Source organism: Sorex fumeus, unplaced genomic scaffold, assembly GCF_029834395.1.
Source record: "Sorex fumeus unplaced genomic scaffold, SorFum_2.1 ptg000043l, whole genome shotgun sequence".
Classification (NCBI taxonomy): domain Eukaryota; kingdom Metazoa; phylum Chordata; class Mammalia; order Eulipotyphla; family Soricidae; genus Sorex; species Sorex fumeus.
Genome location: NW_026606100.1, coordinates 30,214,787 through 30,229,095, shown reverse-complemented (window position 1 = coordinate 30,229,095; position 14,309 = coordinate 30,214,787). Strand labels below are relative to the sequence as shown.

The 14,309-nt window shown below is 42.4% G+C and overlaps 1 protein-coding gene across 3 annotated transcripts in view; it reads right to left on the bottom strand.

Moving 5' to 3' along the window:
- Positions 1 to 6,287: 6,287 nt before the first annotated feature.
- Positions 6,288 to 14,309, bottom strand: part of SLF2 (SMC5-SMC6 complex localization factor 2) — a 47,198-nt gene continuing 39,176 nt past the window's right edge. For 2 of the 3 annotated variants that reach the window (XM_056120499.1, XM_056120500.1), the window contains 2 exons: positions 11,728 to 11,796; positions 6,293 to 7,327 (listed from right to left, as the gene is read on the bottom strand). In XM_056120499.1, the coding sequence (XP_055976474.1) occupies positions 7,292 to 7,327; positions 11,728 to 11,796 (105 nt within the window). In that variant the 3' untranslated portion in view covers positions 6,293 to 7,291. Of the gene's footprint in view, positions 7,328 to 11,727; positions 11,797 to 14,309 lie in introns of all 3 variants that reach the window. The other variant, XM_056120498.1, reaches the window with a different exon arrangement.

Below are 14,309 nucleotides of genomic sequence, written 5' to 3'. Positions count from 1 at the left end.
AAGGGGCGCAGCTCCCCATAATCCAATTGAACCGAAAATGTACCTTAGGAGATAGCAAGTAGGCCAAAGTGACATAGTGGTAGGTTCAGCATCTCACTCATCTGTAGGCTACAAAGCAGGGCTTTTTTCACTGAAGTGGTCCGATGATGGGCCAGAGAGATAGTACAGTGGGTAGGGAGGTGTACTTGCCTTTCCCCAATATACAGTGCTCTGATGGACAGACTCAGAACCACCTCGCGCATTTTTTTTTCTTTTTGGGTCACACCCGGCAATGCACAGGGCTTACTCCTGGCTCTGCACTCAGGAGTCACTCCTGGCGGTGCTCAGGGGACCATATGGGATGCTGGGAATCAAACCTGGGTCGGCCGCATGCAAGGCAAACACCCTACTTGCTGTGCTATTATCTCTCCAGCCCCATCACGCATTTTCAAGTGAACGAAATAAATTTGTAAATCACACTGGAAATCACAGTCAGAGTTCCAGTATGGCATGTGCCAAACTATATAGCTGGCCAATATTTCAGTGCTTCTGATAATGCAGACTGACCTCAGTCCACTTCTCTCTGGGGTCTGCTCAACCAAATCTCAAACTCACAATCAGATGTGACAGTACTTAATAGAGCCCCCATCGATTAACAATATCCATCTCTGCAAATAAAGCTGGTCAAATACAAATGGGAATTGTGATAGTGGAAGAGCCCTGAAGTGCAAGCCAAGAAAGGAATCCTAAGCCAACAGTGACCGTAGATGCTGGGACACAAGTCACTAGGCTGCTCTTCACCCTTAAAGTCAGTATCCCGGCTGCTTCCATCATGGTGTGGCTGTGAGAGGATCTCATTTGAAAACCTTCCAGTTATTTCAGACCAGAGTACAAAAGCAACGGGTTTTGTTTCTGCTATATTCTCCCCAACCCCACTATAAGAAAATGCTTGAGGGCAGTGCAAAGTGTCCTCGTCCAACTCTACATCAGTGTTTGGGCTCCAAGCTTTGCACAGGGCACATAATCACTGTTGTAGGGACATAAGGTGAAGTGGGAGCTGAGGTATGAGCTCAGGAAACTTGACCAGAGGCTTCCTGAGGCGAGAGAACTCTCTGGCCTAGTCAGGTTGTCCTGCTTCCTATTCACTGAGGCAGCAGTTCTGTCCCTGCTCTGCCATCTCCACCTCTGGTTTACCCGAAGCTTTCCCTTTAGGTGGCATGATCTTTACTTGGCCACAGAAGACAGTTGATGTGCTTCTTCAGGAGAGACTGTCCCCAGTGCAACAATGCTGTAGTGTCACTGCTCCACTGTGCCTCCCAGGAGCCTGTTTTACCTGTTAAGTTTTTCTCCCAGTCAGCCGTCTTGGAGTCAGACCTAAAGCTAGGCCTTCCGGTTTGCCCTCTCTTGACTCGAGCCTGGGAAATGGTTAGCAAAGAAAAGGGAGTGTCAGGACATGGCCATTAATGCTGGAAAAATCACCAAAAAAAAAATCACCCACCACCCCTTTCTCAGCTTAGCAAGATTTATTTTTGCTTTTTTTTTTTTTTTGGGTCATATCCAGTGATGCACAGGGGTTAGTCCTGCTCAGGCACTCAGGAATTACTCCTGGCGGTGCTCAGGGGACCATATGGGATGCTGGAAATTGAACCGGGTTCAGCCACGTGCAAGGCAAACGCCCTACCCACATCGCTATCACTCCAGCCCTGCAAGATGGGTTTTAAATAAAATTATAAACAGAGAGAAGCTTCTGGAGCTCTGAAATGGAGTACATATGGACTTAGAAGATAGGCTTGCTCAGAACTGCCTTAAGATCAATTTTATTTGGGGGCTAATGGAATCTCATTATTACTGTATTTTCTGCTATTTTGTTGTTGTTTTGGGGCCACTCAGTACTGTACTGAGTAAGTAAGTAGTATGTACTCCTGGGCTTACTCCTGGCTCTGAGCTGAGGGATCAGCCCTGGCAGGGGTCAGGGAAGACATATGAGGTACGGAGAGTTGAATCCAGGTCAGCTGTGTCCAAAAAAAGGATCCTACCCACCATACTATCTCTCCCACCCCCACTATCAAAACTTTTAAGATTATTTTGTCATCTAAGAAGAGACAGCGAACATTTACTGAGTTTCTGCAGTACAATAGGAACTTTGCTTAAGTATTTCATGCATATTGCATTTAGTTTTCATTACTCTTCCCATATAACAGATTAAGCAATTAAAGGTCAGAGAGATTAAGTGACTTGCCAAAGATCCAAATGTTCGGTACAGTGAATAGAGGAACTGAGGTTAGGACTGTGGGCAAGAAGGCCAGTACCTGTCTCCTAGTAGGAATTTACAGAAGTATCTCTGCTTTGGCTTGGGCTGTCTCTCTCCCACTTCTCCAGCAGAGAGAAGTGGCCACAGACCGGTTCCTTGGAACTAGAGTATCAGGAGGGAGGGTGCTAGTTCTGGAACTGAGGCCTTTAGCAACCATGCCCTTCTATGAGCTCATAGAAGTTTCTTCTGTGAGGAAGTGTCCACATAGGTCTCTCCCAGCTTCTTTCTCCAGAGCTGTAGCTGATAGTTGGGAAGTGGTCCAGATCCCTGAATCTGCATCTTCTGTTTTCCCCTTCCTTGGTCTTAGGCTCTAGAGTGAGAGTTAGGTCAAGAGGATTCCTTTCCAGGCCTCTCTGACAAGGAATATTTTATTTTTTATTATTTATATATTTTTGATCTTAGTAGCAGTTTATTACAAAGAAGTTTATCCCAGAAGAAATTTATGTTATGGAGGGCCTAGGTTCTCTCAAGCACATGTTTCCCTTGCTAGTCTCTTCTTGGTCCATCTTGCAGCCCTGCTCTCTCTTTCTCCAGCTCCCTTGACAAGAAATATTTTATTTTTATTTATTTATTTGCTCGAGCAGGCCCAGTAACGTCTCCATTGGAGACTTTGTTGTTACTGTGTCTGGCATATCGAATACGTCACGGGGAGTTTGCCAGGTTCTGCCGTGCAAGCGAAAAACTCTCGGTAGCTTGCCGGGCTCTCCGAGAGGGGCAGAGGAATCGAACTCGGGTCGGCCATGTTAGCTGCGTGCAAGGCAAACGCCCTACCGCTGTGCTATTTGCTTTTTGGGTCACACCTGGTGATGCACAGGGGTTACTCCTGGCTCTGCACTCAGGAGTTACTTCTGGCGGTGCTCAGGGGCCATATGGGATGCCGGGAATTGAACCCGGGTTGGCCACGTGCAAGGCAAATGCCCTACCCGTTGTGCTATCTCTCCAGCCCCGACAAGGAATATTTTAATCTGGATACCAGAAGGTAAGATTTCTGAGAACTCTTTTCTGTTGTTCATCAATAAATCCCTACTAAATTTAAAAAAAGAGTGCCAAGCATGTAGAAGTACACAATGGTTATTTAATGAACACAGAGAATGAGCAAATATTGAAATGAGATTACCAAATTTCTAACTACAAAACACAGCTTTTTAAAATTTCTGGTGACACCTGGCAGTATTTAGAGCTCACTCTTGGCTCTGTGCTCAGGGACATTCCTGGCAAGCTTGGGGAACCCTAAGGGGTGCTGGGCATCTAAATGGGTAGGCTGTGCGCAAGGCAAGCACCCTCCCCATTGCACCATGGCGCCTGACCCCATCTAGCCAATTCTTGATTGGGTTATATAAAAGTGAACTGTGCACAATTACGGCTTTATGCATTCCAGAAACAGGAGACATCAAGCTAAAAGACTGATGAATCCAAAGGAAGAGGAAGAAAAATTCTAGTTTAAAAACTAGAGAATGAGGCAAGGGAATGAAACAGATTTCAGATACTTAACCATGCCCACTTCCAAACAAATACGACCAAACACATGTTCAAACTGAGAAAAAGCCATTTTAATCACACATATACATTCATAGGACTTTAACAAGATGTAATATAAAATATTCAAAAAAAAGGAAAAAAGAAAAGGAAATCTGCATTTACTTGTAAACTGCGTAACAGCTGGTGGATTAACTGGCCGGCAGGGCTACCAAGGGAAGCAAATGCAGAGATAATGAGGTACACAACACTGTTAATGAGGAAAAAGTAACCACCACAGATCATGCTAACTGCTCTACATGCCCAGCCACCTGTACACTACTCTTGCCTCCTTAGAGACAAAGCAGGACAGTCCTTCCATCAATTCTCAGACTCAGTACCTTGTTAACGGGTCATCTCTTTTGTTTTGTTTTGGGGCCACACCTGGCAGGGGCTATACTTGGGTTCAGTGCTTGGGGGTAGCTCTTGGCAGTGCTCAGGAGGTTTATGGTCTGGGCAGTGAACCCATGCCTTCAGACTACAGCTCTTATCTTCCTGGCCCCCAAATTTTGCTCTTTCAAATTAAAAAAAAATCACACTTCGTTTAAAGACTCCATACATTGTTACTGGCCCCTCCCCACCAACTACACTTGCCTTGACAAAAATAAGAAATAAAAATGCTCCAACTGAGCCTGGATGACACCACACCATTCGATCTTTTGCATCTGGGGAGAATTTTGTGAAGTCAAGAAGTGAGCTATTACACCTTGAAGTGAAAACAAAAACGCCAACTGTCCATCGGATGGAAGGCGCCACTGCCATCAGGAGAGAGGACATGTACAAACGCTGTTTAGTATACGGCTACATAGATGTGTTTTGTGCACGGAGAGCCTCTTCATTTAACATGATATAACTAATATTATATTCTTGGATAACAAGAAAAGCAGTTTAGAAAAGGCGAACAATTACACACAAAAGCATAAACACATATAAGTACCTTAAGTTTCAGCTTGCAATAAGGGTACTAAGTTTGACATACACATCCAGAAAATAAGACAGAAATTAGTGATTTTTGGCACAGGAATATTGCCAAACACACCACCACTCAGTGCAAGCTTTATCTGCCAAGTCCCAAAAGTGGCCTGACATTCTATGTGCAATGAACATTTTCTCCCCCACTATCATCCCATTCACTGAGCAACAACAGCAGGAGGGAGACAAAGCCTGGGGACTCAAGAGGGAGGAGGATGATAATACTTGATTTGGGAGAAGAAAATCAGGGGCTAGTTGTGCTGAAAGAGAACTACAACTTTTTTTTTTTTAAATGAGAACCCAAATGCAAATACTGACTGGAACATGACCTGGAGACTGAAGACATCTACCAGAGTCATAAGTACAAGGGCCCAAACTAGAGTTTGGCCACTATGTTAAAGGGACAAATCAAGTATTCTCTAATGGAGAACGATAAAAATAGAGACTTTTCTTATTGGACTGCTAAATAAAAATGTATCAAAGTGGTTTTAAGTTTGATGGGCAGTTATCTGTTAGAGCTGCAATATAAAAGGGTCACTTAAAAAAAAACCTGAATAATCCATCTGTCCCCCCATCAATGTACACGATTAGAAAATATTTACACACTGTAATTACAAGCAATATAAGCAGTATTTTATACTTTGAGATTTTGTACACTTTACACAATGCAAAATGAGAAAAATATGAACACTTATAAAATTACACACAAATAATGTATCTACAGAGTATTAAATTACAGGAAGTGAAAGCCCCCACTGTTGGCAGATAGATGGCAGAGTTTCAAGCCTCAGTCAAATATAAACTCTTGTATCTATCTTATTAAACATAAGTGGCATTTTCTAACAATACCCTTGAGAGGTAGTATCAAGATAATCTTACCAGTAAACTCAACGCAGTAAAACTTTTGTTGGTCTGGCTCTTGGAGCCTCATTCAGCTAGGGTTCTCGGGAACTGGATTTATTTGGTTTTCCCTATGAAATCTCTAACTGCTCGAAGCTTGACATGGGCACAAGTTACTGATACTGTTTTAAAGGGTACATTTAAGAGATGGTGCTTTACTCCTAGGCCTCAATTTAGAGGTAGAGTTATTTTTAAAAAAATAAACATCAAGTCCAAATCCCTTTCCCTCCTCCTCCAATGGGAGACATTAAGGTGCTCAGGAGAGCAATGTCATCCAAGTCAAAAAGAAAGAAAAAAGGTGGCATTAATATTCTAGAAACAAACTCTCCTAAAACGGACACTCAGGCAACAAAGGAAAAGACATTTTCAGTTAGCTAGTAAGAGACTATCACGACATGAAAGGATTCAAAGGGCCCTTCGGCCAATTCCAGCATGTGCACTTCTAACTACTTAAACCAAAGGATGGCTTTCCAGTGTTTTAAGAACTTAGAGCAGCTGTGGTTTTCAAGTGCAACATTAGAAATAAGCGTGTGCAAGCACACAAACTCCCTCCCCCCGCTCCCCACCCCCCACAGTGTTTTCCCAAAGAATGAATGACCACCCCTCAGGTCTCTATCAGGGTTACTGACTCAGGAAAGGAAGTTTTTGGACTTGCTCAGATCTTTAAGATTTATTTTGATAATATGGCTAACAAGGGCTAGAATTTAGTCAAGAACCTATGATTTAACCAGCTTTTTAAATGAGTATGCACTTGAAATCTAAAACAAACTGCACTAGGATGTTTTGGCACAAAAACAAAGCCACTATTTCATGGCACCATCTTTCCCCTTCAGGAGAGCGGACAGAATACCAAACGTCTGTTTCTCAACTACTTAAATATATATATGTTTTCTCTTTGTCTTTGTCTTTTGGGCCACACCCAGCTGTGTTCAGGACTCACTCTTGGTGGGGCTCCGGGACCATATGTGGTGCAGGGGATGAAACTCAGGTCTACTCAGGTGCAAGGCAAGCACCTTAACGGTTGTGCTATATTTCCAGCTCCTGTTTAAGAGTATTTTAAAAACTTAACATTAAAATCTTGAATGATGGAAAGTGCACAGACTGAAACCTCCCCTATGGTTTATAGGAGTTTTAAAAGAGATTTGTCCTTTCTGCTACTAAAGCTTTCCCTTTGTGTCCTAAAAGAGCCAAGAGGGAAAATTAAACCCTATTGGAACCTGGTCTTAGTTTCCATGTCCAAGTCCTAAAGTTGGTCCAAATCCTTTCTAACATATTTTGTGTGATTATCCAAGTGCCACAAATACCGTCCAAAACTAAAAATATAATTAGCTTGAAATGAACTGGTTGGGGTTGTTAGACGTGCAACTATTAGTTGCATATACCCTTCCCTTCTTGTATTAAGAATTCTCTTTTGAAAGGCCAGTTTACTTAAGTAGATTGTGTTTCATATATTCTTCAGAAACAGCAATTTCTTCATTACCAGCTTCATACTAGATATTTCAAACGGCACATTTCCCGCACATTTTCTTAGCATTCCATTGGATTCTGTAGTAATCCTTGGGAAGGTTTTTATCAAATTTCTCTTGGTTCATATTTTTGTGGCTGCAACTCTTGTTAAGAATCTGGTACCCAGAAGTCATGAAGCTGCCCCTAAAAAGCAACACAGAAAAATCATCAGATTATAATTTTTTTTTTTTCTTTTTGGGTCACACCCAGCGATGCACAGGGGTCACTCCTGGCTCATGCACTCAGGAATTACTCCTGGCAGTGCTCAGGGGACCAGATGGGATGCTGGGAATCAAACCAGGGATAGCCACATGCAAGGCAAACACTCTACCCATTGTGCTATCGCTCCAGCCCCTATAAATTAATTCTTATAAAAGATACTAATCATCAATAGGCTTTGTTAATGAGAATGGAACGTGTTATATTTCCCTGAAAACCCTATGGTAACAAAAGTTTCACATGTTGTGGTCTAAATGAAAAGCATAAACATTTAAAAAAGAAAGTATAAGTGCAGTATTTCCCTTATCAACACACACACAGATAGAAGAGGTCATATTTAGCAAGATTAAAATTATAGCTGGCTTCGATTATGAAATTCTTTTGTCTTGAAATGCCATATTTACTAAGATGGCCTGCCTAAAAAGCAAAGTCTACTGAGTTTAGAAAGCTAAACACTGGGGCCAGAGTGATAGTACAGTGGGTAGGGCATTTGCCTTGCAGCCTTGAAGGCAGCCGACCTGGGTTTAATCCCCGGCATCCCATATGGTCCTGAGCAACACCAGGAGTAACCTGAGCATAGCCAGGTGTGACCCAAAAAAGGCAAAAAAAAAAAAAAAAAAAAAAGAAGAAGAGAAAAAGAAAAACACTGATAAGGGCCAGAGGGCTTCAGTAATAATACGTAAGACAAAGTGCTGCTGACCCTGGTTTGGATCTTCTGGATAGCTGGGGCTGAGTACATAGCCAGGGGTAAGCCTTAAGCACAACGTGTGATCCAAAAACACCCAAAAAATCTGGGCCAGAGAAAGTATAGTAGATCAGGTACTTGCATTGCAAACAGGTTGACCCAGCTTCAATTTCCTGTATCACATATGATCCCCTGAGTACCACGAGGGTTCACTTCTCAGCACAGTATCAGGAACAGCCCCTAAGCACTACTGGGAATGGTTCTAAACCACAAAACATTCTTCTACCCGCCCCCCTCCCCCGAGTCTAAGAAAGAAACAAAACCAATAATAAACCATTAGCTTAAGTCTAAGAACTCTCAAAGACCTCTCTCTAAGAGGAAGTGCATATCTGAGGAAGAATAACAACAATGAGAAAGTTAAAATATCAAAATTAAGACTCCTTTTCCTAGTTTTCGTTAGTGCTCCTGTTATTTTTGGTATAGATACAAGCAATCTCTGAGGGATGGAGAGCTACTACAGCAGGTAAGGTACTCTGCACCCCAAATGGTCCCCTAAGCCCTGCCAGGAGTGATCCTTGAGTGCAGAGCCAGGATTAAGCTCTGAGCCATTGCTGGGTGTGACTCCCCCCAAACCAAACAATAATAAAACCCAGAATCTACATTTCAGAAAGTTTCCAATAGATACCTATACACATTAAAACTTAAAAGTATCGGGGCTGGAGTGATAGCACAGCAGGTAGGGTGTTTACCTTGCAAGCAGCCTACCCAGGTTCAATTCCCAGCATCCCATATGGTCCCCTGAGCACCGCCAGGAGTTAACTCCTGAGTGTAGAGCCAGGTGTGACCCAAAAAGCAAAAAAACAAAAACAACAACAACAAAAAACCCAAAACAACAACAAACAAACAAACCCTTAAAAGTATCAGGGCCAGAGAGATCAGCAACCTGGTTTGTTCTCGGCCACCATACATATGTAGAGAGTCCCCTGAGCCCCACCAAGAGTGATCCTTGAGCACAGAGCCAGGAATAAGCCTTGAGCACACCAGGTGGCACGTGCCCCCCATATAAAACCAAGCAAATACAAATAAACTATAAACACCCTCTGTTTTGGGCCACGGAAATGAACCCCAGCATCACCTGGCTCCCTGAACACCAATGGGGAGACACTGGATGATCCTTGGCATCCCTGGCTTAAGCAGTACCACAGCATTGAACCACTTAGGCCAGAAATTGTGAACATAAGCCCTGATCCCTTGAACACTGCTTCACAGTGCTCAAAAGCAAAAACTTTGTTCTGTAAATGACTATCATCAAGACCATGAGAATACAAAGAAAAAAGATGTTTTAATATTATACATCTACTGAAAGGTATGTTTAGGATATATTTTTTGTTTGTTTTAGCTGTTTTCAGGGCTTACGGTAGCTCTGAAATCAAGGATCACTCCTGGTGGGCTCAGCAGACAATATGAGACCCGAGGAATGAGTCCAGGTCAGCTGCATGCAAGGCAGGTGCCCTACCCACTGTACCATCCCTGCAGCCCTTTTTTGTTTTTGTGTAAGTCCCTTAAATGCTTAGGATTTACTCCTGGCTCTGTGCATAGGGATCATTCCTGGCATGGAGAACCACAGGCAGTGCTACAATCAAAGCAAGGTCAGCTGCATCCAAGTGCCTAGCACCTATATAAGATCTCTCTGGACCCAAGAATGTGTAAATTCTTACAAATTCAATATAAACATAAAGATAACCCAATTAAAATACAAACAATGGATATGAATAAACATTTCTTCAAAGATGTTATACAGATGTCCAGTAAGCACATGAAAAAATGCTTAACACAATTTTTTTTTTTTTTTGCTTTTTTGGGTTACACCCAGTGATGCTCAGTGCTCAGGGGTTACTCTTGGCTCTGCACTCAGGAATTACTCCTGGCGGTGCTTGGGGGACCATAGAGATGCCAGGGATTAGAACTCAGGTTGGTCGCAAGCAAGGCAAACGCCTTACCTGCTATATTATCACTCGGGCCCAACACTATTAATTATTAAGAAAATGCAGATTAGATTATACTTCTACCCTCCAATAGCTGTAGTAAAATGGACAATGGGTTAGGGATGTGGCTAAGTAGCAGAGCACTTTCCCTGTATATATATTAGGCCCTGAATCTGAGCTCTAGTACAATGAAAAAAGGAAAAATATGGTAATAAATGTTGGAAAGCATGTGGAAAAATTATTCATGAATTTACATGGGAATATAAAATGGAACAGGCACTCTGGAAAGCAATCTGGTAGTTCATCAGATTTTTCCCCCCCTTGTCTTTTTGGGTCATACCCGGGGATGCTCAGGGGTTACTCCTAGCTCTACACTCAGGAATTACTTCTGGCTGTGCTAGGGGGACCATATGGAATGCCAGGAATCGAACCTGGGTTGGCCGTGTGCAAGGCAAATGTCCTACCTACTGTATTATTGCTCGGTCTCTCTTCAGAAAATTTAACATAATCCAGCAATTTCATTATCAGGTGTATGCTCAAGATGTTTTCACTTTGAAAACATGTTCACACAAAAACTTAGCACATAAAATGTTCATGGAAGCATTATTCATGGCCAGAAATTGTGAACAACTCAAACACTCATTTAATAAGTTGAATAAATAAAAGGTGACATATCCATACAATGGATCATCTGGCAACAGGAAGAGCATATGCTATAACATGGATTCATTTGACATTTGTATTAGGTTAAAGAAATCAGTCATAAAAGACACCAAGAATTAGGTAAATATATACAGACAAAAAGAAATTGAACTGTATTAGCCTTGGATTTGGCGACAAGTGAGGGTGGGAGTGCAGGTGGTTGGGGAGTCAGATGGACAATGGGTATAGAATTCCTTTTTGAGTGACAAAAACATGTTCTAAAATTACAATGTGGTGTTGGTTGCACAACTCTATGCACACACTAAAAGACACATAACACTTAAATTTTATTTCAACAAAGCTGTTAAGATAATTGATCCTTGGGCAAGAGAGATAGTACAGGAGTTAAGGTGCCTGCATTGCATAGGGATGGCCCAGGTTCAAATCCCTGGTTTCCCATAGAACTGTCAGGAGTAAACTGAGCACACAGCGAGAAGCCCTCCCTCAACACTACTGGATGTGGTCCTCTTTAAAAAGCCCCAATCACTGAGCTGAGAGTAGCCCCTGAGCACTGGAGGTATGGCCCACCCCAACCCCCCGCCCCCCCTCCCAAATTAAATACCCTCCACTTGATGTAGTACAAGACTTGCATATTTTGGGGCTACACCGAGCAGTGCTCAGGGCTCACTCCTGGCTCTTCATTCCAAGGATCACTCCAAGGAGGGCTCTGGAGGATAATATGGGGTGCTGGAAATCAGGTGCATGCAAGCTAAGAGCCCTACCCACTGTATTATCTCCCCAACCCACAAAAAAAGACATTTTAAAATGGACTCACTCACGTCTGAAAATTCAGTTAAAAAAAATATATATATATACACACAAACCATACAAACTGGAATTCTTAATTTACCACAAGAATCACTACAAGGTAATGCTCTCTCATATGTTTTAGCAAACTCTTTGAAAATATCATTTAATAAAACATTTTAGACGATTTTTTTGTACAAAGATACCTGAGTAGGTCGACAATTCTGGATGATTTCCTGCCATTTTCCATGAATCCGAGCAACCAAGTCCTTAACCTTAAAAATATCAAAAAGTTTGGGAAGAAAGATCAGATCAAATCAAAGCATCCTCAACAAAAATCTATTTAATGGTTAACACAAAATCTAGTAGTTTTAAGAGGGACCACCCAACTTGATTTTCTTCAAGAAGATAAATAAAACTCTCATCTTCGAAGGGGCTTTCAAATCATAGAGATCAGCGACACTTCTTTACTACCATAATCTAAACTACTGAATAGGAATTCATTTTCTCACAAGTGACTAAAGAACATTTAAAGAAATATATTCCCAGCCTTCAAATCACATTTCCAATTTGCTGACTCTTGAGCACACAGAGAATGAAACTATTGCATGGCTTTGATTCTTTTTTTTTTTGTTTGTTTACTTTTTGGGTCACACCCGGCAATGCTCGGGTACTCCTGGCTTTGCACTCAGGAATCACTCCTTGTGCTCGGCGGGACCACATGGGATGCTGGGAATCGAACCCGGGTTGGCTGCGTGCAAGGCAAATGCCCTATCCGCTGTGCTATTGCTCCAGCCCTCTCATTTATTTCCAAAATTCACTGCCTCTAGGTTTTTGTAAAGTACCACGAATCCTTTCTTTTTTTTTTTTAAACATTTTTTGGCGACACCCTGCAATGCTCAGGGTTACTCCTGGCTCTGCACTCAGGAATCACTCCTGGCGGTGCTGCTCATGAGTGGACAATATATGGGATGTTGGGAATAGAACCTGGGTTGGACGTGTAAGGCAAATGCCCTACATGCTGTCAGATTGCTCCGGCCCTGAATCTTCTTTAAATGTCTGATATATTTCTACATTTGGAGATTTAGCAAGTCTCCATGCAAAACTCAAACTTTGCTACTAAATACTCTCAATTAGTTCTTTTAAAAAATATATTATTGGGGCTGGAGAGATAGCATAGCGGGTAGGGCATTTGCCTTGCACGCGCCCGACCTGGGTTCAATTCCCAGCATCCCATATGGTCCCCTGAGCACCGCCAGGAGTAACTCCTGAGTGCAGAGCCAGGAGTAACCCTTGTGCATCATCGGGGGTGACCCAAAAAGCAAAAAAAAGAAAAAAAAAGGAAAAAAATTATTATTGGACTGGAGCAATAGCACAGCGGGTTGGACGTTTGCATTGCACACGGCTGACCTGGGTTCGATTCCTCCATCCCTCTCGGAGAGCCCAGCAAGCTACCAAGAGTATGCCGCCCCCACGGCAGAGCGTGGCAAGCTACCTGTGGTGTATTCGATATGGCAAAAACAGTAATAACAAGTCTCACAATGGAGACGTTACTGGTGCCCGCTCGAGCAAATTGATGAACAATGGGACGATAGTGCTACAGTGCTATTATTATTATTTGTCTGAGGGTGACTGACAGCAATGGCTAAACAAGCCATCCTGCTAATTTACTTTCAAAGGTTAGTTTAGCACGTAAAGATGCAATTAGATTTTGACCATAACTGCTTGAGAAAAATGTTCTAAACGGGAGCATACGCTGCCTGAGCCCATGTGCTGCTTACACCCATGTGGCGGAGCACATGTGGTGCCCCGGAACATGCGTCGTCTGCATCTCCTCTCTTGAGATGTGTACTTTCATGCTTTCGTGTCTAATGATAGAATGTGTGTAGGGGCTCTCTCCGCCCTCGGAGAAGCCTGTGTTCTCTCAAGTACATTACTCTCTCTCACTATCCCCCTCCACACCTTAAAAATCCTCCAATAAAATCCATTTATTTCACTGAAAAAAAAAAAAAAGCTCTAAACAGGCCAGAGCAATAGTGCTGTGGGTAGTGTACTTGCCTTGCAAGTGGCAGACCAGAGTTCTGGCATTCCCCCTAAGATCCCCTGAGCATTGCTGGGAATGATCCCTGAGCCAAGAGCCAGGAGTAACCCCTGAGTACTGCTGAGTGTGGATCCCAAAGAAACCAAACCAAACAAAAATAAAAATATCCTGGACAAGTCAGGAATTTTATAGTTAATTCAAATTTACAGGTAAATTGCCTTTTTTGTTGCTGTTGTTCCCATTTAGTGTTTAGCAGATTCAGTTTCTCTACAACAATTGTCACTTTTCTAAATTGAGGCTTTTGGGGAGTTACACAACTTAACTTACAGCAGAGCCATTCCCTAAAGCAAATCCACAGATGTCCATGTCACTCTCTAAGTTAGGAGGAGCCCAGTATCAGTCTATGTCCAGTCCTTGGTTTTAAGAAACCAAAACCTTGGGCAGTCCCTTTTGAACACGCTTGTTAGCAGTAGCCACTACCATTAAGTTCTGTGGGTTAGTAACTCTAATCAAGGTTCAAAAGAATGTGCTTCTGACTATGCTTTCCACTCTAAGGTAAGAGCTGACCCTCCTGTATGTATTTAAAAATCTGAAATTTGGTACAATTTCATTAGTTGCTCACTTTTATATTTAGCTTAAATCTCCTAAAATCCAAATACTAAATCCAAATTGGTATTGCTCAAATGACTAACCTTTATAGAAAATTAATACAAGATGTTACAAAGCTGAAACCTCACATTAAGTGAT